This window comes from Triplophysa dalaica, chromosome 11 (assembly GCF_015846415.1).
Source record: "Triplophysa dalaica isolate WHDGS20190420 chromosome 11, ASM1584641v1, whole genome shotgun sequence".
In the NCBI taxonomy this organism is placed as follows: Eukaryota; Metazoa; Chordata; class Actinopteri; order Cypriniformes; family Nemacheilidae; genus Triplophysa; species Triplophysa dalaica.
The window spans coordinates 2,238,506-2,265,505 of NC_079552.1; the positions used below are offsets into that span (position 1 = coordinate 2,238,506).

Consider the following 27,000-nt stretch of genomic DNA (forward strand, 5'->3'; position numbering starts at 1 on the left):
GTCATACAGGAGCCACAATATATTAGGTTCCAATACAAATTTACTGGTTTCAACTAAAACTAGACCACTACCTGTTGAGAGAAAGTTTTTTTTTTTAAACCAATTCCGCATTGCACAAGGTGCAAACAACCTTAGCCTTGTCGATGTTTCCATTGGGAAGCTTCTTAAAAATAAATTTTCCCTGAAGCAACCCGCCGACTTCAAAGCTGCATCCATGTTAGCATATCACATGCAATTCAGCTAGGTATACATCCGCGCTAAAATATCAAGGTGAAACTCATCATAGCTTGCGTAGTATAGACCCAGCTCCTAACCCAACTTTGAGAATAGATTAACGGCGAAATTTTTTTTATTGCGCGATAAGAGTCTCACGTTAATGCCCGTTAACGGCCCACTACTAAAATAAATACATTTAGATATTTCTTAAATATATATATAAATAAACTTGAATTGAATATTCAAGTATGTGTATGTTTTTATGTTTATAAATACAAAATGAATATGCACAGTACACAGACATATATAATGTCAACACAAACTGTTATTGTGGATGCGTTTAATCACGATTAATCGTTTGACAGCCCTAATTAAAAATAAACCTTCATTTTCAAAATTTCTCGTATATTTCCCATCATTTTAGCATCAACTGTTCATACTGTATTTCTTAGATGCTCTGTTATGTAATAACTCGAAGCTCCTAGAACTATAACAAATTTCTGTTTGATTTTCCCAAAAATGTTTTGTGTGCACTTGCCGAAAGACGGTCACTTTTATTCTGTACTGTACTGAAAGTGCTAAAACGCCTTAGCAAAACCTAGACAACCCCCATCAACACAAGTTTTTTTCGTCAGAAATTGTACACATCTAGTTATTTAAGGGTGTTTTATAGAGTTTTTATGCAAACATTCTATATATTACTGCTGTTCATTCATGACCAGGTGGCTGAAAGCTCAGTCCCACTTGAAGGACTATCATGAGAATCTTCAGCTGGCTCTGGACGTTTCCTCCTTCCACCAGCAGGCAGATAACATTATCTGCTCCATCAACAACATGGTAATCATTTCTCTTTCATAGATCCAACATGTTCAAACCCCACAGCTATTTTATTCTAAGAATGTTACCCATGGATCTTCTTTTTTTACTCCTCATAACAGAGGAAAAGCCTCTCCCGAAACGACGGAGCTGGGGAGATTCGGGACATCGCCAGCCAAATCATGGTGCGTGAGATCCAAAAAGCCGTCTCCCGTTATAGTGACGTTCCGCCCAAAAGCCTCCTGACCGCTCTGTTTGTTTTCCCGTCCGCTGTGTTTTTGTCTCTGTGGTTTCAGATGCTGGATGTAACTGTGTCGCAGCTCTCCAACCTGCACCCGGCGCTGGCGGCCAGGGTCACACAGAAGCAGAGCGAGATGAAAGACTGCTGGGCTCTCTTCCAGAAGACTGTCAGGTAGCTCACGAAACCGCACGAGCCCCTACGGCGTCCTTGTAGGGACACGAGCCATTTCCCTCCTTAATGGGCAACCAGAGGGTTTTCCACAGGGCTGAAGGCTGTTTCCACAATTCTGGTTTGGTTGTATTTGTGTTCCCCGCCGCCAACCGCACGAGGCACGGCCAGAAAAAAGGCTTCCAAATGATCATTAGATGCGTATAAAAGATTTCTGTTTCGCTTCATAATGTCAGCGATTACCGATCTGAATGTTTTCCACTGATTGTAATGTTTTGAAATGCTAGACTCCAAACCAGCCCTTTGATATTTGAGTTTATTGGTAACACAGTTGTCGTTTATTTAAAGTTATTGAATGCAACTTTAAGCTTGTTTTGCACATCTTAAGATGGTGTGTTGATTCATTTCCTTTCAAATTTATTTGTCTCCATGAGTCCAGTCAGAAGAATAGTTGCCTTTAGTTTATTTTTATTTCCGTATGAAAAGTGTTGATTTAAAAAAATCGTTTTAAAGTCCTGTGTGTTATCTGGGTATTCCCATGTGCGTGTTTATTAAAAGCCGCGACGTGTGTTTCAACATTCATCTTTGTGGCTTTATAACGTTGCTTAATTTCAGGAGTTATGATAGAGTAGCAGATGCGCAACTGTTTCATCAACAAAAAGGCCTCATCCGTATAACTGATCAAGCTTCTGTGTTTTTGGCCTCAGTCTTTAGTTCTGTTGGCTGGTTTTTTGATGGCTGGTGTTTGTGTTTATAGGAATGAGAAAGCAGCTCAGCTGTCCTCCGCCCCCTCATTAACCAGGGAGAGCCGTGACCCCCAAACCCCGAGCCAAGAGCCGCCCGGCAGCGTGGGAACAGACCCAGGCAGAACTATGGGAAAAGTGGAACAGAATCGTCTGAAGGGCTTTGTGGTATGTTGACTTGCTGCTATTTGCGTTTATTATGTCACCGTTTGTTTGAGATTGACGTAGTCTTTCTTCCTTGTTTTCTTGCCGTGCCGAACGTAAAACCGACACCAAATGCTCTTTCATATGACCCACATTCTGTGTGGTTTTCTGTTCCTTTGCTGCAAATCTATTTGGTTCATAGACCTGGCGTGAGTCCTTTGAAACCATGCCTTCCATCTTGTCCTAATGACTTTTGCGATTGACTTTCTGGCTTCTATACGGTCACGCATTCAACATTCACTGCCGTCCAAAGGGGACGGTGCCGTCCTTTGTATCCGACAAAGCCCCGTTGTCTGCGATAGTGAGTTTTCAGGAAGAGCTTTTCAAAGTTTTATTGACCCTGGCACAACCCATCCAGACGTTTCCATGGGCGCGGTGAGCCGTGATTCTGCGGTGAGGGCAAAAACTGTCCGCCAGGACAAACAATATTCCCGAAACTCCCAAATCTCAACGTTTTCATATGCGCTGGCATTATGGCTGAAATAACATCTTGTGGACTTACTGTAGGTGCAGGAAACACTCATTGGATTAATAAAACGTTAGCATAAACCGTATTATGGTCCATTAGCGTTGGAGAGAGCTTCAGTGTGTGCCGTGTACGTTATGATCTGATTGTTTTGGATTTCTTTTCTCACTTTGCATTACCTGGATGTGCAGAAATGACTCTACTTTATCGTAAAAGTATATTTTGGGCATTGTTCCATGTCTTATTATTGTAACAGTCTGACCGTTTCAGCGTGGTGCACGACGTCGTCCCTTGTTTCCCTTTTGGTTTGAAGACGGAAGCTGACTGTTACTTAACTATTACTTAGCGTCCAATATATGCTTTGCATCAGGTGTTTCTCCGACTTTTGTATCGCTGGCACGTCTGTGAGCGTCATTGGCTCAATCGCATTTGGCTGCTTGTGTCGGTGGTGATGAGGTCACCTGGGTTCATCGTCTATGCGAGCTGCGCTCATTACGCTTTATAGAGACTTTTACAGGGACATGGTGATCCCACAGAGAATTTGGGATTCAGCATCAGCCCAAAGCGCCTCTCACAGACTGCACCCACAGGGTGTTGAGATAATGATGGAGTTTTGAGGTTGAGATGTACAGGCAGCAGCCGTCGGATGTGGACGGCCCTGGAAACGACGCACAGATGAATGTGATGATGGACGTGTTCACACAATAGCCTGACTCGGCTATGGCCAAAAACATTTACACTGATGAGACGAAAAATCTTTCATTTATTCACCCTCATGTCATTACAAATCTCTCTGACTTTCTTTCTTATGCAGAACACAAAAGAAAGTATTTAAAGAGTGTTTGTAACCCAACAACATTGATCCCCATTGACTTGCATTGTACGAACACAAAACCACAGAGACATTTTTCAAAATATCTTGTTTTGTGTTCCACTTACGAAACCGTATTATACAGATTTTGAATATAATGAGGGTGAATAAATAATGATGATCTATTTGTTTTTGGGTGAGCCATCCCTTTAAAACCAACAGATTTGCCTATAGGAGGTTTGGTGCTTAAGCACCTTAATCTGTTTTTCTCAGCAGGTTGAGTTCAAGCATGTTCTATCACACAGCATCTTATGGCGCGTGTGTTTGTATGAACGCGTGTAGTCAGGCTTCTCGACCGGTGACGTGAGGTAAACATGACGGTGAAGCCCGTTTCTCTGGATAATGGCTCCCAGATGGGGCAGGCACACCATCCTTATGAAGTGGGCCTACGAGGGCTCTTGGCTGACATCACTACACAACTTCACACTTAAACTAAGGTCTCGAACGAGAGAGAGAGAGAGAGAGAGAGAGAGAGAGAGGACGGAGCATTAGAGAGGAAGCAGAACAAAAACTCAAGTGCTTCCAGCGCTGGGAAAAGAAAGAGAGCAGGAAACAGCACTCGGGGATAAACTAACCGAAATGATTTCAGGCCTCTTTGGAATACTTGATTTCTTAAAAGACCTAACAAGCTAGTTTTTTAGCACAAGCAAAATTGTTCTGTAAACAAACAAGCGTTTGCTTTGTCAGCTTTGGGGTGAGACTAGAATCCATGTTTACATTATAGAAGCATTTATAAATAGCTGTCAAATGAAATGCCTGAAAAATAAATGCTGAATATATTATATTAAAAGGGATGCAGATATCTACAGACCGGTGCTTTTGTCATTGAAGTTTTGATTTAACATGCAACAGGCCAACATTATAAGAAAGTCACAAAGATAAAACTGAAACAAATAAGAACATGTCAACCTTCAAAGTTTGTTTGTGCTTTATTAATAACTCAAATTTGACTTGATACAATTTAATGCCCTTGTGAGTTCAACCAGAAATAAAAATTCTGCATTTATTCATCCTCTCGTCATTCCAAACCTGTATGACTACGATTCTCCTCCAGAACACAAAAGAAGGTATTTTGAAGAACGTTGGCAACCAAACAACACTGAACCCCATTGACCTCATCGAAAGCCATTTCTCAAAATATCTCCCAAAAAAGATTCATGTAGAGGTTTGGAATGGCATTAAGGTGAATAAACGCTCTGATAACGTGCCGCTGTTGGATTAAACTTCAACTTTTCGGCTGGCATGTTTATAAATGCCTCATAAATTTGCCACTCTCCAAATGGCACTTTCTCATGCAACTCCCTTTTATTCTCTCAGGCGTCAGACGTTTCTTTCTTCTAAGATCTGACTCATTTCTCCTGAGCTCATATTCGGAGAATGCCACGCTTACATTCGTATGCTGTGTTATAAACGCCGGCAGTCGACCAGTTTCACTTCATTTCTCAGCCAGGGTTGGTAACTTTATCAAAAGAAACTCATTGTCGGTTCGATGCGTTACTTGCTTTATCAGTTGATGTTTAAATATGTATCACAGACTATGAACAAGCTTACAGGCTTTTTTTTATAATAAAATTCGCTGTACATCATCTGTTTGCCTACAGAGTAAGAGGAGTTGACAGATTTTTGTATTCTTCTTCAGTGTAGGTCACTTGGCTCTGTAAGGATCCTTTCCGGTTGTCCGAAAATATACAATTTTTCCATTAAAAAAACTCAACAAAAAATACCGCTTTTCCATGCTCGATTTATAGCGACATCATTATTGTTCCTCGCACCTTTTGCGTCGCACAGAGGGAAGAAAGTCAAACGGGTTTGGAACGGCATGAGGTTGAGTAACCGATGACAGAATGTTCTGTGTTAGGTGAACTTTAAGTAAGTGTAAACCTTAATTGTCCACTTATCCGGGTCGTTAAACCAGCAGCCCCTCCTCGTGCGTCTGCGCAAAGTGAATTTGATTCTCCGACAGCATGTGCCGTGTCCAGAGAGGCCTCATTTAATTCTACATTGTTGATGTCATGTCCGTTAAAAGCATGACAGAGTTTGTGACCTTCTGTTCAAGACGTGATGGCGAGCGTGAGAATGATTATTTTCCGCTGCTGGAACCAGTTGAACAGAGCTTGTTGCTGTAACTTTCCTTTCTGGGATTACATCCACGCTGTCCGCACCTCCGACCGCACGGGTTAACATGCCAACATTACAGTTGAGGGTAGAGAGAGATGCTTCGATGGGACCGTCGCGGTTCTGCGCTCGAGTCTGCACAACCTGAATGTCTGGACACATTGATAAATGTTCCATTTGTGTTTTCATTCACAGGGCGGAAGAGACATAGAGCGCTGCAGAAAGCCTTCAGATAGCCAAGATGACCCGCAGAAGACTGCAGAAGAGAACTCGATCCGTACCACCACCAGCGATGTTATCGTCAGACTCCAGACATCCAATGAAAGGTTAATGAGTTCTGCCGTTGAATCAGTGAATCGTGAAGAGGATGATTCAGTCACAGACACATTGAAGGAGTTTTTGACTTCACTTTAGATGATTGTTTTAAGTCAAGAACTTAAAGGATCTTTTTCCTTTTTATCACATCTCTGTTTGAATTTGGGATCGAAGTCAAACTGATGTCAAACTGACATTTTACAAAAAATCTAACCCAACAGCTCAACATATTAAAGTCGTCATGAAATAAAAAAATCATCATTCTAATTGTAGTACACAGTGGTGAAGAATTTATCATACATTATTTATCGGTGGATGAAATTGAGTCCCGCCCAGTGTTGGGTGTAACTAGTTACTAAGGAAGTAGTTACTATAATTGAATTACTTTACCCTTGTAAAAGTAATACTGTGTAATATATTCAATAGTGGATATCAAAATTATAAGTCTAACTTTAAAATGTATGCTTTAATTTATCCTTCTCACATTTGTAATACTTTGGTCGGTTAAAAAGAATAATTTATGTAGTTATTTATTTGAATTCAATAAGTCGTCTCATGTCTATCCTTGAATCAATTCTAATTAAGGTTGATGTAAGATATAGGAAGTAATTAGTCATATGTAATGAAATACTTTTTGTAGAGAGTAATTTGTACAGTAATCTAATTATTGAAAATGTAATGAGTAACTAGTAATGAATTACTTCAGAGTAAGTTCCCCACATATTTTACTCATTTCTGAAGTCGTTCCACTCTGGTTTACTCGACGATAGGAGACGTTTTTTTGGGGGGTGACACTGATTGTTTTATGTACTTGCTTAATACAAAAGTGTTTTTATTTAGATATGTGCCCCTATCTGTGAATTTGTGTACCTTAAATAAAAATAATGTCAAATTACAGAAGTACACTGCAAATTTGGTTGTAAAAGTTGGGTGTAAAAAACGTAATTTTACAATTACAAAATGTTATTTTTACATTGTTTTTTGCTCCCCAGCTTGTTTTTTTATAATGCAGCTAGTCAGATTTTTGATATGTCATATATAATCCTACATAATATTGACTGAGCAAGGAATCCAGCTGTAGTGTTAATAAAATCATTAGTATTCATATTTTTTTTATATTACGAATGAAAGTTTATTTTGAGTAGTATAAACTGTCATATACAGCAATAAACACACAATATGTCACACAAAATATGACACACAAAATTTTTGTCAACGACTTCTTCGATGTTCCTATTCTCATAACTTGATTATGAGTTGCATGATTTACTAAGCCTGGATTTAACAAACAGTCACGATTTCCATGTTATATCAGTTGGGACCAATTATTTTTGAAAATATTTTTTAAGCCATTTAGAACGGAATTGGAACCAGAATCATTTAAAAAAATCTTATTCTGGATACAATTTTTCACACATGTAAATGAGAATATGTTCTGGTGTGCTTTACAGCAGGAACCCGGCGAGGTTTGACTCAAGAGGCCACCCAGCTCTCCAAACACAGCTCCAGAAGTTCACAGCGTCTGCAGACAAGGTGCCCATTTATTACTTCACTATTACACAACCACTTCTGTGTGTCCGGTCGGCCAGAAAACAATCTTCCTGCGTCTTCCAGCGAACATCAGCAGCCTCGTCTTCCTTCGATTCAGCTGATTTACCCCAAACACGGCCAACCGCTGGGATTCGTCCAAAATAAAGAGAGCTTGATAGATGTCTCTTTGCTAAGTACTTGAGGATTACATGTTTGTTTGACACCGGTGTCGGCCTCTGATGGTGTATGTGACTTCCAGGAATTGTTCAGGATTGGAAACCCAGCGGACGGGTTCTGAACCCAGTCTGATCTGTGTAGCTAGAGATTCAAAGGCCAGCCAAGTCTAAATAAGTCTTCTGTCCTTCTGTTGGAAATACGCTTTTCCTTTTTTGAATGGAATGTGATGCCTGCTTCCAAAATCTAGTGAGCCGTCCACACAGACAGTGTTGTAAATCAAAAGAGACTCACAAAATCAGTTGAGTTTCTCGTGTGCTTCACGCTGTATTAATGTGGCAGGGTTACAGCACAAGTCCGTAGTTTGTGAAGTTTATTTGCAGTTGGGATGTCGCCTAGCTAGGGAGTGAACAACAAGGCAGCTGATCAGGTTTTTGTTCTCGGCTGGAATGTGACTTCTTATCTCATGTGACCCTTGTGTTCTCCACAGACTCTCTCCTGGCTCAAAGAAAGCATTGCCATGGCAACTCAAATATGCAACATGTCTGGTCCACAGGGTTTGGAAGTTGCCAAGAGGCGTCAAGCATCGCTGGACCAGGACATCCGGTCCAACAGAGCCAGAATAGAACTGGTCAAGAGGGTAAGAGAAAACTGTCAGAGCTGAAATACTGACGTGTGCTTGGTGGCATCAGTAACTCTAAAAAAATAAAAGTGTTTCGATGTATTTTAATCTAGTGTAACATGGTGTAAAAAATATATAAAGAATATAATAAAAGTTTTGCAATCTATTTTAGCATATGGTCTAAAAAGACATTAAAAATAATAATAGTGTGTACATTTATTTTAGTGTTAGTAATTTACTGTAAAATATAAAAAACAAAAGAAATAAAAAATAAAAGTGTATTTACATTTATTTTAGACCAAAGAAGTGTAATATCTTCTTGAAAATATATAAAAATATAAGTGTTCAAATTCATTTTAGCATAATTTAGTGTAATATGGGGTAAAAAATATAAAAAGAATACTGTTCACAATTTTTTTAGTGTAAAAAAAATAAAATACAAAATAAAAGTGTATTCAAATTTATTTTAACGTTATTTAGTGTAATATGGTGTATAAAATATTTAAAAAGATAATAGTTTTTCAATTTATTTTAGTGTTAGTAATTTACTGTAAAATATAAAATAAATACAAATAAAAATGTATTTACATTTATTTTAGCACAATTTAGTGTAATATGTTCTTGAAAATATATAAAAATATAAGTGTTCAAATTTATTTTATCGTTATTTAGTGTAATGTGGTGTAAAAAAGAAATTTTAAAAGTGTTTACAGTCATTGAAGCATAATTTAGTATAAATTCTAAAAAAATATGAAAAATAAAATACATATAAATAAAGTTTTTACATTTATTTCAGTGTAATTTGGTGCAATTTTGTCCAATCCATATCTTTGTTTGGATTACAAAATTGCAGGTTACATCATGTACTCAGAAGGTCAAATAATGTCACGCTGACATTTTACATTAAACTGTACGACGGCTCAAGAAACAACATCCTAGAAATTATTTCAATACTGTAAAAAAACGAAAGCCAAAACAATTGATGGATTCCAGCTTTAAGCTAAAGAATGACATAACACATGAAATACGTTCATGAGATTGTGTTGATGATTGATGAACCTCGTACTCCTTCATATGAGGAGCTTAACAAGGATGAGTTTGATTTGAGTATTTGAGTTAAAACACACCGTCTGACTCCAGGAGGGTCACAGTCTGGTGAAGGCTGAACATCCGGGCAGCAGCAGGATCCAGGAGTTTGTGCGTGAACTGGAGGTTCTGTGGGATGAGCTGATCAGAAAACATCAGAGGAATGCTCTGGTCCTGCAGGTCTCTGAAGAACTCAACCACAAGGTACATTTATCCAGTGACACCTGAAGTAAGAGATGCTGGACTTTGAGCCCTCACTAGAATGACACACCGGACAGCAGTTGTTGAGAGGTTGTTTGCGTTGTTTCGCAGGTCCTGCGAGTTCTTCAGTCTTTGTGCAGTCTGGAGGCGTGGCTGGAGGCTGTGGAGCTGTCCATCACACAGGCGTCTCTGGCAGGAGACCCGGAGTCTGTAAGCGTGGCGGAGCAGGAGAGCTCTCAGCTGGAGCAAGAGCTGGAGTCCCGAGGATTAGAACTGCACGACCTCAGACAGGAAGTGGATCATCTGAGCAATCACAAACATCTTCACACACAGCTACTTCCTGCACGACTAAAAGAGGTGGAGAAAAAGTATGTGCACAAAAAAATAGGATGCTGTCGTTATTACCACATGTTTTGGAACCAAAAGAGAAGTTCTTCCCACATAAGAAGGTTCACCTTTGAGAGAAAATGTGTCTGTGTGTTTGGATGTACGAACATCAGCATTTGTCTTTCTCGCTCAGGTTTAGTAGCGTACAGAGTGCATTGACACAACAAAGCTCAGAACTGAAGGACACACGCATGCTCACCGAATTCCTGGAGAAAGTGGAACTGGAGGAAAGCCAATACGGCACCCTAGGACAGGTCAGACTGGATGCTACACCTGGAAAGAAGACACGCTTTATATATTCAGCGAGAGAAGTTCATTATGTCATTCTTGGTGTTTCAGCCTCTGTGTAGTGATGTCGATCCTCTGGGCTTGCCGGGCAGCACGCACGGTGAGCTGATCGAAACCATCGGAAACCCGGGGAAGGAGCTCAGAGAAGCCGTGGAGATGCTGAACGATACGGCACGCGAGAGAGGCCGCTCGCAAACACACGACCAGAGTATTCAGGATCTCCTCAGCAGGGTGGGTGTTCAGTTTTTATTCGTGCTTGAATGAAGAAATCGCCGGTGACGCATCTTGAATGCACTGTGAGACACTTTTGATAAGCGCGTCTGCCAAATGCATAAATGCACAAATGATACTTGGATAAAAGAAGAGATTACAGAGCGAGCGAATGGGGAGTCTTCTGAATCTCAGATGTTTTTCCAGAGGTATTTTAGAAGACACATGTACAGGCGCGGAAAAATTAAGAGATATATCCGAATTTTAATTTCAAATCATGATTTCTAGATGTATTGTGGCCATTTCAGTCCAGGGTCTGACAAAATCAGACCTCGGTAGTGACATAAAGTTATCCGACAGTTATGTGAATGAATGACTGCATGACAAGACACATGAAAACTGTCTTAAAAATCCAAGTTATCACATCAAAAGAAACATGTAGAAATATGACTGTTGTATTGCTTCAAAGTGAATCTGAAATTGTTTTCTTTGTCTGAAAAAATCAAGAGCATCTTCTCTGTTATTTTCACCTGTTTCTTCCATTTTCATTTTCTGCAAATAAATGCAAATAGAAACCATATTTATGTGAAATCTGGGAGAAATATTGTTCACACCATTTTACCTTAAATATATATATGGTAATTTACATTTACATTTACATTTAGTCATTTGGCAGACGCTTTTATCCAAAGCGACTTACAGTGCACTTAATACAGGGACAATCCCCCTGGAGCAACATGGAGTAAAGCGTCTTGCTCAAGGACACACTGGTGGTGGATGCTGGGATCGAACCAGCAACCTTTGATTTACCAGTTCAGTGGTTTAACCCACTAGACCACCATCTCCACCAATTTCCGAAAAACTGAAAATAACTTTGTAATGGTCTCTTAATCTTTTCCCGCAGCTGAATGACAAAGTTTATGCAAAGATAGAGCAAAACTGAGAACTCTCCTGAACAATGAAACCTGAGCGATAAAATCTTCTGACAAGGATGTGAATATCGGTTGTAAATGTAAACTAGTGCTCATCTTCGGTGTTCATTTGGTTGTTATTACCCAGCATTCCGAGTTTTCAGCGCGTGTGGAGCGGTGTCTGCAGCGTTGTGCAGAACTGGCCGCAGACGTGCTGGAGATGGAGAGTGAGATGGCTGTCAGATGTGAGCCGGATCGATGCGGTCTCGATAGACTGCAGGAGACCCAGGACCAGCTGGAGGTATGGGAAACTCCTTCTATACCTCTCAACTCCTTCATGGTCTAAAAATCATGTTTTACCTTAAAGATAAGAAACTTGCGTTAAGAAAATGTGTAGGATGGATGGGTTTAGTAGTTCACTATTAACTGCACACATTATTTATATTCGTACAGATCTTTGGTTCCGGTTTTTACTATTTTTGATTGGACAGGGACAGTTTAGACACACAGGAAGCGATGGGGAGGAGAGAGGGTAGGATCAGGAATGGACCACAAGCTGGGACTTGAACTGAAATATAGTTGTATGCATTGGATGGATGTCCGATTGGATGTCCAAGGATGGATTTGCATAATACACACCTAAACCGTGTCCCTATAAACGTCGTCCTTAAGCTACGCAAATGTTAAAAAAACGCATGTTTGTATGAATGCATGAAAGTGAGACATTTTTATAAGTACATTCAGTACGTAGTGTTTTCAGGAAGCAAGCGTGTTTTTTTCCATTTCAAACACAATGGCATTTCACAATCGTCTGAGAGCTGACGCTCTGTAAGAACAGGAACAGTTTGTCGTTTGTGGTGACACATTGACCGTTCGAGGCTGATCTCATGGAACTGGCTCTCTCCCATCTCTCCTGATGAATTTGCTTTAGCACATTGTTTCTGGAATCTGTTTCCTGTTGTGGTTTAAGTCTCGCATCCATCGAGGGCTTTGTTTTGTACAATAGATGTTATTGAAGTCGGGCCCACACACACCTCGCATGACTTTATTTCCCACACAGGACATTATTGTTTGTGAGAGCTTGCATGTGTGCTGTATTGTGTGTTTGTACGTGTCAGCATGCACATGTGTCGACTGATTCATTTGCGGCTGAAGGATCGAGCGTGGTGGAGGGTGTTGAAATATGTTGCATGCTACGATGGCGTGCGTAGAGCAAACTCACGCAGCTGTCCGAATCTAAAACCCTGAAGAAATGACCTAAGCGCTTGTACTGAAATACTTTGAGTTTCAAGCACAAGGCATCTGACAGATCTCGCAAGAGAGGCAACATGATTCCTTTAAGCTTTTATCGCCGTTCATGATGTTTAGAAACAGTGGCGGCGTTGCATACGTGTGTGTAAAGTATAAGGCTTCTTAAATAGAGTCGAAGCAGTAAAAGTTTAATTGTTGTGTGTGCGGGTGTCAAAACTTTGTTGGCTTTGTTGGAATATCCCAAATGTGAATGAATTGTAAACTCATAGATATTGTTTAGTTTTAACTTCAAATTTTAAGTTCATAACACAAACATGGTGGACATGCTTTCTTTTCCCATAAAGATGATTATTTATATATGATTTTAAATACATTTTAATCATTTCATTGTATTGCCCCAAAGCATATACTGTATCACAAATAGCATCATTTAGTAAGTTATCACATATTACATTTTTCTTAAGTAATTTCGGCATATATTTGATACAACCCTCAGGTTGTTCCAAACCTGTATACATTTATTTGAACACAAAGAAAGATATTTAGAAGAATGTCAGTAACCAAGCGGATCTCATTCACCATTAACTGTCATATTTGGGAAAATAAACACTGTGGGAGTCAATCGGGGATGAGATCTGTTTGGTTACTGACAATCTTCCAAATATCTTTCTTTGTGTTTTGCTAAACAAATACATTTAAGCAGGTTTGGAACAGCTGAGGGCGAGTAAACGATGAGCGAAATTTCCTTTTTGGGTGAACTGTTTCTTTAATACAAACACAAACAGATGGGCCAGAAATATAGGATCTGTCTTTTTGACCACTAAACTTTGTTGTGATTTCTTTCTCCAGGCTGAATATGAGATGCTGAGGGAGCGGATGGAGGCGATGGAGAGTCAGGCTGAGCGCCTGTCAGATGTTTGTCTGGAGAGAATGCGCACTGTGAGCGCAGAGATCCTGTCCAGCCTGAACTCGTGGGATGAGCTCGGCAAGAGCCTGGCTGAAAACAGAAAGAGACTACTGCAGTTTGAGCATCTGCGCAGCTTCTTCAGGAATTACCTCGCCATGATGTATGTCAACAATACACGTGAAATACCACCTTTGTTTACTTCATATTGTATATTCAATATGTCATATTTCAAATGATAAATTACACTGTTTACATATTATGTGTACTGAATAAATGAAGTAAAATGGTAATTGTTTTTATTGTAAAGCAGTAAAGATTGGGACAAAGCCAAGACATGAGTAATAGCATTTGCATGATTATTTTCCTATTTTGGGGTGAAATGTGACCTGGAAATGCTTTCACAAGATTCACCCAGAAAGCTAATGTTTGTTTATTGATGGTTGACGTGTGTGTTTGTTAGCTATGTAAACTGTGTTCACATTGTGTTCTGTGTGTGTGTTTGAAGCAGCGTCTGGTAAGAATCATGTTGATCTGTGTGTGCTGGCCCGCAGCGCTGCTCTTCACCCTTCTGTTCTTCATCTTCTCTCTCACAGCTCTTGGACAGAAGACACTCGCTCCTGTATTTTCTCAGAGAGCGCTCGACGTCAGAGCCGAGAGAACCAACAGCCTCTGGTGGAAGTTCTGGATCAGCAGATAGAACAGAAGTTTGAGGAGTTTGATCGGCTTGTCGTGGATGGAAAGAAACTCTTTGACAAAGAGCATCATCTTAATAAAATGGTTGGTTTGAAACATCATTTAATTATTATTTTTACATTTATTATTTATTTTAATCATACTGTCAGTATTTATTTATTTTAAAATACATTTTTAATTGTATTGATTTGATTTGGATTTTTTTTATTATTATTTAATTTGGTTTAATTTAATATTTAATTTTATTTAATTTTATTTTATTTAAAAAAATATGTATATATATTTTTAATTTTATTTAATACTAAATGTTATTTGTTTTGTTATTATTTAAATTTTATTTATTTTAGGACAAACGCATGAGAAATCTGTAGATTTACAGAACGCATGAATGAATAAGTGATTTGATTCTTTTTCTTCGGTGTAGATCGGCGAGAGGATGGAGGAGCTGAGGAGCATGCTGGGATGGATCCTGGTGCACTGGAGAGCTCAAAAAAATCAGCTGTTGACCAGTAAGAAAGCAGGAGAAGCACAGGCAGATGCTATCTATTCTGAGGTAGGAGTCTTAAAGGATTTTCTAAGTATTTTATAAAATGTGTTATAGTTCAAGTGTTCACACTGCATGAGGGACAGACCCAAAATGTGTTTGATTTTCATGATGTGGTCTTTTGTGTCATTCAGCTGGAAACCTCACCTGAGAACTCTCAAAAGAGAATCGAGCAGGTGACATGTGCGCCCCCTACTGATCCGGAGGAACGACTGCAGCACAGTGATGAGTATGAGGTGATGAAGATTGTCAGTCCTAGAGGAAGTGATGTCATCATTTGCTCCGAGAGGCCTGATTCACCCTACCTGGTGCTGAAGGGACCGAGTCCTCCAGCTTTAGGGGGAACCGTCAACCTGATCCTCAGCTTCAGTAACTCCGTTGACACCCAACTACAGGTGCAGACGCCCGGCGGCGAGGAGGGCGTGACGGAGCCCGAGCCTGTGCATCGGGTGAGAATAACTACACAGATCGATCAGTTAAATAAGATCTTAACAAAAACAGGAACTTTTCTATCAGATTTTTCTGACTTTCCATATGACTTATCTTTTTTCTTTTGTCATAAACACATGAACTTTGCTCTGGATGGACGGTTTTCTCTTGAGTTTTCCCCTCTCTTTCCTCGACTACATGTTTTCATCTTATTTCTCTTACCGTCTCCTTCAGCCTGCTGAGTCTCACTCTTCTGCCCGTAAAAGCTTATGGAAACGCTGCCAGGGGCTTTTTGGTAGTTTAAAGCGAAAGAAAAAGTTTAATGGACACAGTGCAGAAGAGGTAAATATAGTGATGCTCGCTGGTCCTGCATGAGCAAACAGAAACGTGTTCCTGTGTTCTTGCATGAGTTTTGCAGTGTTTTAGACTAACTGTGACACCCAAGAACATCAAACAACATCTCTGTATTTTGATCACTATTAACATATTCAGAAACAAAAGATTTAATGTTTTAGCAGCAGATTTTAGTTTTATTAATATTTTGAATTAGCTCAAATTTTTAGATCTTCGGTTTTTATGTTCATTTAAGTTGGTTAGCAATTTTGATTTATGCTTTTGTCATTTTATTTTTATGTGTTCGTTTTTTATTTTGCTATATGATAATAATTCATTTCTATTTTCGATTTCTTTTTTTTTGTATTATTATAATTTTAGTGCTTCAAACTTTATTTATTTTTGAGCCTACATTTCCAATTTTCCTTTAGTTAAGTTTTCCCAAAAAGTTTATATTTATTTGATTTCAAAGTTTTAATTTAAGTAAACTAAAATTACCTTGTTTATTTTGTGACATTTATTAATGACAGCAACAAAGGACATTTAAATGTTAAGTAATGTTTAGTTAAAATACCTTCAGTACATTTTAAACACAATTAAAAAAAGAACAGAAATACGGGTAACATATTTATTTCAAATATATATTTACAATATTCCGAATATTTTTTTGTTCTATGTACAGTTTGTACAGTTAAATTAAACCTTTAGTATGTACATTAATAAAATAGTTTTTTATGCTGTATCTGAGGATAGAACAAATTAAAACCACAAAAGTACAGTAAAAGCACAAAATTAAAACAAAACAGAACATATCTGTTAACACAGATCATGTTGGCATATCTTAAATGTATTGTATTTGTATTGTGATATGTCATGCCATGTTACACCCTTATAAAATATTGTTAAATATTATCTTTATTCTTTACAGTAAACATAACACTAAGAAGAATTTGAAGTGAAAGACGATTTAATTTTCATAAGAATAGCACAAAGTAAAATATATTCATTCTCTTAAAAATAGACCACAGGATGATTTTCACACTTATATAAGTTTGGTGTTTCGTCTAATTGTGTGTACAAATATATCTTGTAGCTTGATCTTTCAGTCGCTCACTCAGGTTATATATAGTTAAGTATCGTGCTAGTGCTCTTTTCCCACGAAACCTCTTTGGCTTGTTCAGCGGTTGGAAACACAACTGAGTGAAAGTGTTCAGTATGATGGAAGAGGTCTTGCTGTGCTTTATGAAAGATGACAAACAGGTAACAGCGGCTATGAAAGAATAACCGAGGAAATGAGCTCTTCAAATGATCTCATTCTGAACCGTCACTTTATAATACGAACAAAAGTCTCATTTTAAACGTTTCAAATTGTTTACAAAAAAACTCTCTTTAGGAAAAATTGAAGTTAATTGCAATAATAATTGAGTGGGTGTGTTTTTTGGAGCGTTTACAGGACGTTTAAAAGCATAGTAGCCTTGAATGGATTTGCAGTATTGTCGGGGGTTTTATGGAGCCGTGAGGGACTGTGAAATGTAAACTTTGGTCCGTAGTAAAAAGTATTTTGGAAATGGAGCCAGTTCTGTATGTTTAAAGCGTCGTGTCATGCAGTTGTGTTCATTTTGTGGAAATGTTCCAGTCTGGACATTCTCAAGGGATCTTTACATGATAGATTTTACGAGTAACGTGAGGATGGGAAATTGGCTGGCCTTTGTCATATCTCCTCACATTTCTGATATCTGACAGCGGGATTTTTATTTCCTGCACTTGCAAACTTTATGACGAGTGCCACGCAGTTTTCAACTTTGTATAGAGTTATGAGGAGGTGAGAGTTATGTTCAGATGTGTTATTATTCATGTAAAAGAATGACTTTAAAAAACGATTACTTGGGCTGTTTAATCGTGATTAATCCCTTCCAAAAGAGTTGTATGTATGTATAATGTATGTATGTGTCTGTACATATTTATTTTGTATTTATAAACACAGACATGCATACATTTAAGAAAAACATCAAATATAAAAAAGAATGAATGTTTATTTTGTAATGCTTTAGGTCAAAAGTCTTAAAGATGAGGTAACACATGCAGTTTCTGCCAATCTCATATTAATCTTGAGTTCTAATACAGCAGTATTGCATACGTCGTGTCCTCAAAGAGTATTTACTTTGATCACTTTTATAAAAGAGAGAGACAACTGTACGATTATTTCCGGAAAAAGACGAATTACAGCACGAGCACACAATACACCATCGCATTAATCCCTTTGTGTTGTTTACATTATCCATGTACTGTCCATGCCGATTGCCAACAAAACACAGACATATGACTTAGTTTGACTAACCGTGTGTGGTTCATGTCCGTTCATGTCTTTTATCGTTGAGACTGCGCCATCTATCAGTTTCCAACAATCTCTAAATCCAGCATTATATCCACCGTTTATATAACATCCATCACTGATATGCAGTGAGCAAAGAAACACAGCTAAACTTCCGTCAGCCGAGTGAAGCGGCATTGATGAGCGTGCTCTTCGATGCGTGGGCATGCTCTTTATCTCATACTCGCACGTTGGCGTCAACTTACGCACTCTGGATGACACGTGGGCCTGCTTTTCCGGGATAATTGTCCAATATCGGACCAAGAACGCTTTCCGAACCCTGGCGGAGTAAATCGAGCACAAAAATACTAGTTGACCTTGTTAAGCTTGAGAAGCCAGCGCGTTTAACAGCATAAAGAAGTCAGAATGCATGACATAGCTTGTTACCCCACCTTTAAGATGTGCTGCAAAAGTTCTGCTTCTCTCAGATATGCAAGATCGAAGAGAAAAGAGAAAGCAAACTGAAGAGAGGAGAGTTCTGGATACATAGTGTATAATGTATATGCTGTAAGTTGTGTTGAGTTTTGAAACGTCTCCCAGCAGGAGCGGGGGCTCTGGAGAAGCCCTCATGACATCACTGTGTGTGATTTATGATCTGGGGCTGCTGGGGCAACACAAGATTAGTCACAGGGTGAAAGGTCAAACCCTTACAGCTGTGTATGACGACATGTTTAAGAGCAGATGATTCTTATTAAAGCCTAAGAACAAAAATAACGTGTGCTAGCATACAAAGTCATGCTAGAATGTTCTTTTTGAATTTCATGTTGCTCTTTTGTTTTATTAAAGGTTTTGCTGTTGCTCGTTTTTATGGTTGGTGCGGAGGAAAATGCTGTTGTTCAGATGTTGCTCTTTCAGAGCTCAGGAGAGTTAAGAGTTCTCACATTTATTTCACTGCAGTATCAACTTAGTCTAAATTTTTAGACTAAAAGAGAAAAGAAAAAAGTCAATTGTTGAAACGCATGAACGTATGGAGGTGTAAAATGAATGTGGATTGTAGAGGTTAAATACATTTGATGAGAGTTCATATCGAGATTTTCAATAATAATGACTTTTGATCAAATCTGAGCTCAAACATTGTTGAGGTCTCTTCTGAAACTCTTATGACAGAGATATTTATGAGATTTCTTCGTCTTTTTCCATGTATTTTCTTTTGTTTCCATCTGCTCCTTATTTACCTCATTGATGTCTCTGAGAAATCATATTAAAGAGATCTTTTCTGTGATTTTGCTTTCTTATGTGGGTTATGCTAAATCAAATTCTAATTCACAGAAGTTCTGTATGTAATCCGCACCGTTTGTGCTTCAGTTTTATTGCGAAAAAACTTTGCATTCCGACAGCCTGACGTCCATGGTGAGGGAATGATGGTTCAGCATTTTTATGCGTTATGGTTTGTATCATTGCAATCCGATGTCAACATTTATCAGTAACAAATGTGAAGCAACATGTGTCTGTGCTTTTGCTTATGAATGTCTTGCTTTAGCCGGTGTTTCCAGAAGTGCTGTGGTCAGATGCTTTAACACATAACCATTTACACAATCATTACACGGTGATTTACACTGACCTCAAAAGTATTTGGACACCGAAATGACACTTAAAAATGATTTATGAGTTCATTAAAATAACAAATCATTCAAGCATGCAGAGTTTATTTTAAAGGGAATTCATAACGTTGTACAAGACTCGTTATAACTTGGTACAATTTAGTTAATGGTATGATTTTTTGTTGTCTAATGCATACAGTTTTATTGTGACTTCCAAAACATTTTTTGGTATCAAATAACTAGCATGCTTCTGAAAGTTGCTGTGCATTTTACCTTCATGCATGCTTTCACACAGCTTAATTATTACACAATGTATTATCAACTAGACAAAAGTGATTACATCTAAAATATTGTCTTTTTTCTTTAGGTAAGTACTTACTTGCATGTCACGGACAACAGCGTGGCGGTAGCTCCAGTATATGAGAGTATGACCCTGCCCAGAGACAAATCCCCGAGGCCGTCCTCCTCCTCCTCTTGTACCTTCCCATACTCCTCATCCTCCAACCAAGACGCCCTTAAACAGTCCAACAACTCCTCCATCCACCTGCTGCCAAAAAACACCAACATCTCCATCTTCAGCAGCCTGAAGAGAAAGAGCAAGAAGAGAAAAAAGAAGAAAGATGACCGTCGGCACACCATTCAGAGGATCATGGGAGAGGAGGAGGAGGAGGCGGGTCCGACGCCTGTCTGCGAACCAGCGGTGTATGAGACTTGGCCTCTGAAAGAAAGGAGAAAACGTAAAAATGCAAGAAAACCAAACAGCGATGGGGCGCAAGTCTTGGACTATGTGAAGAACCCTTTGGAGAAAGACATTGACGTGGAGTCTTCCGGAGAGGTCGGGTCTCCAGTTCGCTGTGCGTTTGAAGATCCCAAAGTTTCCAGTGGAGGACATGTGAAGAACCACTGCAGATTCCTCTCCTTGGGTTCCGTCTTGAGCTTTGACCTTTCCAAGGATACGAGTCTCATTCCAAGCATTCAAGATGTCATCACAATCTGTCACGCTGAGGGTAAAAAGACAAGCTGTGATCTGCAGGAGTCTCCGACAGCTCTGAGCACCTTCAAAATGGCCCGCTCGGTTCCGACACGAAAAGAGGAGCCCAAGCGTACATCTTCAGGTGAAATAACGCTGAGAATTGACTGTAAAGATGCTCGAAACATCAGCGTTGACACGGACGTCTCATTTACTGAAGATGAATTTCCACCTCCCCCTTCTCCTGTCATTGAAGACATTTCTTTCGAAGAGACTGATATTCCAATGAATCGTCTGTCTGGGATCAGTAGAGTAACTCAAGAGGACCAGTGTAGTTGGGGTGCACATGAAACTCATCTTGAAAGTAAAGACTTCAATGTCAGTCCTCCAGAAGATGCTGCCAATCGAAGCTCAACCACGGCAGGGATTCGCACCCTGCTCCACAAGCCGGCCAAGACCTCTCATCCGGCGAGAGAGAGTCCCATCCCACTTCAAGCGTCTCACATGGTTCTCAACTTCAAAACCAACAGAAGGGAGGACTCTGTAGACTCTGGTCACTCCAGCTCTGGAAGCTTCAAGTTGGACACCTCCGACTGTCCAGCGTCCAAGAAAATCGTTAAGCTCCCATCAATGGACACAAACATCTCCAATGTGAAGAAGTTTGAGTGCTCCAAAGAGAAGACACCTTCTGTCGATGATCCGGTTCATCCCGACCACCAACAGTTTGAACAGGAGGAAGAGGAACTCGAGGACATCTGGAACCACACGAACACCTACCGCCAAAGTGTTTGCTCTGATATCATGTATAGGGGGTACCAGACCTCTTCTCCAGACCAGCAGAGGGCACCCTCGCCCAAAGAACAAGCAGCGCTCTTCAGAAAGCTGGTCACTGCATCTGCACCCAACCTCCTTGTAGCCGAGTTCAGGTTGCCACAATCTGTCCAGCCGGTGGTGGGTTGCGGGACGCGGCAGAACTTGAAGGAAGAGACTTGCACTGCGGGAAGAAGAGACAGGAGGTCATGGGCTGCTTTTACTCAACAAGAGCAGGTTTATAAACAGGTGGCTGTCAATGAAACTGCTTCAGATCCTGTGAGACTGCCAGTTATAGACCACCAGAATAAGTACATCTACCATTATAGAGAGGAGGAGGAGGAGGAGGAGGAAGATGGGTTTGCTAAGGTGAGGTCTACATGTGTGCACCCATGCTCTGTTTACTGTAACCCTGTTGAGTTATTGACTCCTGTTGATGGTATTTAAACGTGTCTATAAAACGGCGGTTGCTAACAAGTTGCTAAAAGTGACGTCTTCTTTTGGGGGGGACGCTCAACGTCATCGCGCGTTTAAAGCTCACAAATAATGCAACATGGACACACATCTCCTAAAACGTAAGACTTATTCACGTTTTAATCAAGTTTGAAAGAGTTGTCGGAGGATTGGTCGTGGTGATGTCGATATCAATTGACCGTAGTGTAGTCTGTTCATAACCTCGTGTTAGCTTTTTACTTCTACCGATTGTATTTCAACTTTAAAAGTAACAAATGTTCTGTTAATTTGTAAAGATTATCTTGATAGACAAAAGGTGTGAACATCATAAACCTTTGTTAATCACAGAGCTTATTCTTGACGATCTTCCAAAAGTCTGTGGGGAAAATGCATAAGCTTTCGGTCGAGGGAACCAGTGCCGCGCTAAAAAATATGTCCTCTCTGAGGAACTGGAAAGGTAGAGCATTGTGGTCAATCACAAAGGTTATATGTTCAAACCCCAGGGAATACATATATTGCAATAAAAATGGACAGCTTGAATGTCACTTTATGTCATCTATTTATCTATTTTGGAAAAATCTACTACTCTCTATCAGATGCATATATGTAAAGTGTGAATGGAAGTGGAAGTCATCATGGAAGAAGCAAAGTGTTATAGGTCATATTTGGGTGATTCTCACAAAATTATGATTTGGTATGTCAAACATGATCTTCTTAAAAACACTTGTATCAACAAATTCCCTTGATATTCATTTAAAACATGATATGACATGTGTAAAGGCATTCATTTCAAAACTTCTACTGACAGTTTAACACAATTTTCAAAAATCCATCCATCCATCCATTTTCTACCGCTTATCCGGGGCCGGGTCGCGGGGGCAGCAGTCTAAGCAGGGATGCCCAGACTTCCCTCTCCCTAGACACTTCCTCCAGCTCTTCCGGGGGGACACCGAGGCGTTCCCAGGCCAGCCGGGAGACATAGTCCCTCCAGCGTGTCCTAGGTCTTCCCCGGGGTCTTCTCCCGGTGGGACATGCCCGGAACACCTTACCGGGAAGGCGTCCAGGGGGCATCCGGAAAAGATGCCCGAGCCACCTCAGCTGGCCCCTCTCGATGTGGAGGAGCAGCGGATCTACTCTGAGCTCCTCCCGAGTGACCGAGCTTCTCACCCTATCTCTAAGGGATCGCCCGGCCACCCTGCGGAGAAAGCTCATTTCGGCCGCCTGTATCCGGGATCTTGTCCTTTCGGTCATGACCCACAGCTCATGACCATAGGTGAGAGTAGGAACGTAGATTGACCGGTAAATCGAGAGCTTCGCCTTGCGGCTCAGCTCCTTCTTCACCACGACAGACCGGTACAGCGACTGCATTACTGCAGAAGCTGCACCGATCCGTCTGTCAATCTCCCGCTCCATCCTTCCCTCACTCGTGAACAAGACCCCCAGATACTTGAACTCCTCCACTTGAGGCAGGAACTCTCCACCTACCTGAAGTGAGCAAGCCACCCTTTTCCGGCTGAACATTTTCAAAAATGTTCATTAAAAGTTCTCTTTGCTGTAACCATTTAAAACCGTCAATCTCATAGCATGATTTGCTAATAACAAACGAAGCAAAGTTTTTATTACATTTATTATAAATTACATTTATTAATCATACATAATAAGACATCAATTTATATTTTCATAGAATATTATGCATGTAAAATGTCTTTAAATGTGGAAAACTACCTGTATCTGTACTGAGAAGGGAAAAAGTTGTGTGACAAAAGAATATTAAGGTATAAACTAGAAAAATAATTAGTTAAATTTTTACCCATTTAAAAGGTACTGGTAGATGTGTTTACATAATAATCAAAATTAATGTAAATATCTGTGTGTGTTTAAACGGTTAAATGTTACGAATGATGAGAATATCAGTGCTGGACACTTCTTTCTTCCACTATTTCTTCATTTTGACATGAATATTCTGTTAAGAGTGTTCATTTGAGAACATCTTATAGAACATCCAATATTATTACACAATATTTTAACTTTACTCTGTTTAAATGACAACATATTATGCACTCAGACAAATAATTCCTTTTTCAAAATTATGTTTAGTCCATGGTAGGAAACACAATTATCTTTATTATGATCTTTTTTGTGTTACAGAATTATATGATTTATAATTCAAATCTTCACTGCCATGATGTTTCAGTGGTTTCATTAGAATCACCCATTTATGTTGTAAGTTTTCAGTGTACAGTGTGTAGTTTGTGTTCATTTTGAGTTGTTGAAGATGAAGAATGAACTGTGTAGCAGACAGTTAGACGTGCACATTTGATCCGTTTTATTATAATTCAGGAATGTTTTGTCATTTGTCTTGAACAGGATCAGTCTGTGAGTCTTCTGTCTCTTCAGATGGGCTTAGAGGGATCTGCAAATGACTCTGATATTCAGGTACATTTCAACTATCTCAACAGAAATTGACCATTTATTTCTAGAACAAAAACATACTTTATTATTTATGATTATATTATACAGAAATGACCACAAGTCTATTGTCTTTGAATGCCTCTTTAGATTAGATTTGATTCAATCGAATCATTCAAAATCTGAGGTGCACGATACATAATGTAAAAACATTCTTCTTTTATAGTTTTTATTGGACAAAATAATTGGGGAAGAAAGTCATAGTTTTTCTTTGATTTTTTTTTATAAAAACGTATAAGAAAATAAAACATAGATTGTATACAATTGAATCAATTAATAATATTTCTTGACCCTCTCTTCTGGTAATATTTTGTAGTCATTATCATCGGATTTGACTCAAATTTGCGTTTGTGTTTCATGTTTTTCTGGCCTGACCTCATTCCCAATTCTTCTCAAATCTGAACTTTGGTTTTTGCTCTGAGCAAAATAACACAACATGGATACGTTTTCAAAACATATTTAATATAATTTTTGAACAAACACCGAAGACATACAGTCCATTTTCCTAAGTACAGGTTCATACAGGGGTTTCGTAATGTAGGGGTCTCATTAATGCAAGGGTGGCGTCGCCAGATGATTTCCAGAAATCAATAGTTTTTTATTTTATCCATAAGTGTAACAAAATATAAAAATATGACTTAAATTAAAAATAAAACCATGCAAATATAAGCCATCAGCCTTTCGAATTTAGAAACCTTGAAATGTGAAAATCTTGAAAACAACACCTTTTATATTTGACTGGGAAGAAGGCACATGAGTTTTGAGCAAAATTAAAGAAAATGTAAATAACATTGAAAAAATGATCTGTGATCAATACTGTACAAGGGGTGCAAACTGACTGAAATTTGAAGTTTGTAAAGTTACAAAAGTAAAGTTGAGTAAATTACCATAAAATATTACGTTAGACTGTGTTCTTTTGTATACGGCGCACGTTTGGATAGATCAATATTTCGATTTTTATGCACTCTCAGATTCCTGAGTTTAAACGGTTGTATCTCAGTCAGGTATTGTCCTATTCTAACAACTCACACATCAATAGAAATCTTATTTATTCAGCTTTCAGATTATGTAAAATCTCAAAAGATTGCCCCTTAAGGCTGGTTTTGTTGTCCAGGGTCACGTATGTGCAGTTGCGTGACATTTGTAAACTTTAACCACATCGACAGATAGTGGGGGTCTCGAGTCCCTGGCACTGTAATTTTGGGGGTCGAAAAGTTTGGGAACCCCTGGACTAATATATAATTTGACTTTTATATTATATACAAATTGGTTTTTGTTTTTAATAGATTGAAAAGCAAGAACTGCCATCTATGGAGGGTACACTTGAGAGAAAACAGAAACTGCAGTTGGGCGGAAAACGGGTAAAAATATTAAGAAACGTGATAATTCAGCCTGATGTTGTCCTGTTGATCCTGTTGATTGATGAAAACTGTTGATTTGTTATTTCAGGCATCATGTAGAGGATGGAGCTCATATCACGCCGTCCTTTACAAACGAACAATGTGTTTCTATCAGGACAGAAAAGATGCACTGAAGGTAAGCTTGAGAACATCCAGGTGTCCGTCCAGGGTTTGTATATCTGAAGTATGAAAAAGGAATGCATTGTGTTTTAATCATATTAAAGCTCAGTGACTGTGTTTTGTGTGTCAGAGTTGCGTAACCAGTCTTCCTCTAAATCTGATCGGAGGAGTGTGTGAGCCGTCACCAGAGTACACCAAAAAACCAAACTGCTTCTGTCTGAGGTGAATGTCCGTCATCTCTACATCATCTCTACTGTCCCGCATGTTTATCTGTAGACCAAATCAATAACAAAAGCATGCTGAATTTGTCTTTCACCGTCTGTCACAGGTTGCGAGATGGATCTGAGTATCTCCTCAGTGCTTCTTCGCGATTTATGATGCGGAAATGGATCTTGAGAATCCAAGAGCACGCTAGTACGCTTCCATTATACATTTATCACTGTCTGCTCGTTTAATAAACTGTGTCGACTACTTTTACCCAACGATAACATGATATCTTCTGTCTTCTCAGCATGTGGTGAATCTGGAGTGAATATATCAGCGCGTCACAATCCCTCGGCAGACGCTGCTCCGCTCAGACGTTCTCCTCAGACGGACAGCAGTCACAATACAGATGAATGTCAGTCTCCCGTGAGAAGTTACGTCACCTCTACTGTTCTAGCACAGAGTCAGTCCACCTCAGGGAGAAGTAAAGAAATCATCGTCCACGCCGGTGACGGTGTGCACATCCATCAGAGACATCAGGAGCTGTCGAGCACTTCATCTTCACATGCAGGACATTGTGGTAAGACAATTTAGCACAAAATGAATTGTGCAAAAATGTTTGATTATTAGAGATCGACACTAGAACTTGCAAATTACGTACAATGTGAGAAGTTCGCATACATGAGAATTCACTGCTGCGAAATACTGTTTAAATCTGCATGCCTAATACGAGCAATAGTCAGTGAGGTACACACACTGGTAATCCACAAGAGGGCAGCAGTGGACTCTCGTGCGTTACAACAAAAGCTTTCATTTTCCTGTATGTGAGCTGAGCTTTACTAAGACTGAATGAAGCACAAGCACATCTGTTTGCTGTCGGCTGATTGTTCTTTCTGAAGAATCATTTATATTGGCTTTCTACATTTCGTCATTTTCCATGC

The 27,000-nt window shown here is 39.3% G+C and overlaps 1 protein-coding gene across 4 annotated transcripts in view; it reads left to right on the forward strand.

Moving 5' to 3' along the window:
• Positions 1 to 27,000, forward strand: part of LOC130431430 (uncharacterized) — a 41,539-nt gene that overhangs the window by 12,388 nt on the left and 2,151 nt on the right. For 2 of the 4 annotated variants that reach the window (XR_008908247.1, XM_056760454.1), the window contains exons 8-31: positions 939 to 1,053; positions 1,155 to 1,217; positions 1,329 to 1,444; positions 2,199 to 2,352; positions 6,036 to 6,166; positions 7,607 to 7,688; positions 8,350 to 8,499; positions 9,622 to 9,771; positions 9,880 to 10,136; positions 10,289 to 10,409; positions 10,495 to 10,674; positions 11,713 to 11,865; positions 13,665 to 13,882; positions 14,316 to 14,499; positions 14,840 to 14,968; positions 15,094 to 15,408; positions 15,623 to 15,730; positions 20,001 to 21,782; positions 24,234 to 24,302; positions 25,622 to 25,696; positions 25,785 to 25,871; positions 25,986 to 26,077; positions 26,184 to 26,269; positions 26,367 to 26,639. Coding sequence is in view for 3 of the 4 variants with exons in the window: in XM_056760454.1 (XP_056616432.1) it covers positions 939 to 1,053; positions 1,155 to 1,217; positions 1,329 to 1,444; positions 2,199 to 2,352; positions 6,036 to 6,166; positions 7,607 to 7,688; positions 8,350 to 8,499; positions 9,622 to 9,771; positions 9,880 to 10,136; positions 10,289 to 10,409; positions 10,495 to 10,674; positions 11,713 to 11,865; positions 13,665 to 13,882; positions 14,316 to 14,499; positions 14,840 to 14,968; positions 15,094 to 15,408; positions 15,623 to 15,730; positions 20,001 to 21,782; positions 24,234 to 24,302; positions 25,622 to 25,696; positions 25,785 to 25,871; positions 25,986 to 26,077; positions 26,184 to 26,269; positions 26,367 to 26,639 (5,090 nt within the window). In the remaining variant the exon portion in view is untranslated. The remainder of the gene's footprint in view (positions 1 to 938; positions 1,054 to 1,154; positions 1,218 to 1,328; positions 1,445 to 2,198; positions 2,353 to 6,035; positions 6,167 to 7,606; positions 7,689 to 8,349; positions 8,500 to 9,621; positions 9,772 to 9,879; positions 10,137 to 10,288; positions 10,410 to 10,494; positions 10,675 to 11,712; positions 11,866 to 13,664; positions 13,883 to 14,315; positions 14,500 to 14,839; positions 14,969 to 15,093; positions 15,409 to 15,622; positions 15,731 to 20,000; positions 21,783 to 24,233; positions 24,303 to 25,621; positions 25,697 to 25,784; positions 25,872 to 25,985; positions 26,078 to 26,183; positions 26,270 to 26,366; positions 26,640 to 27,000) is intronic. The other 2 variants (XM_056760455.1, XM_056760456.1) reach the window with 2 other exon arrangements.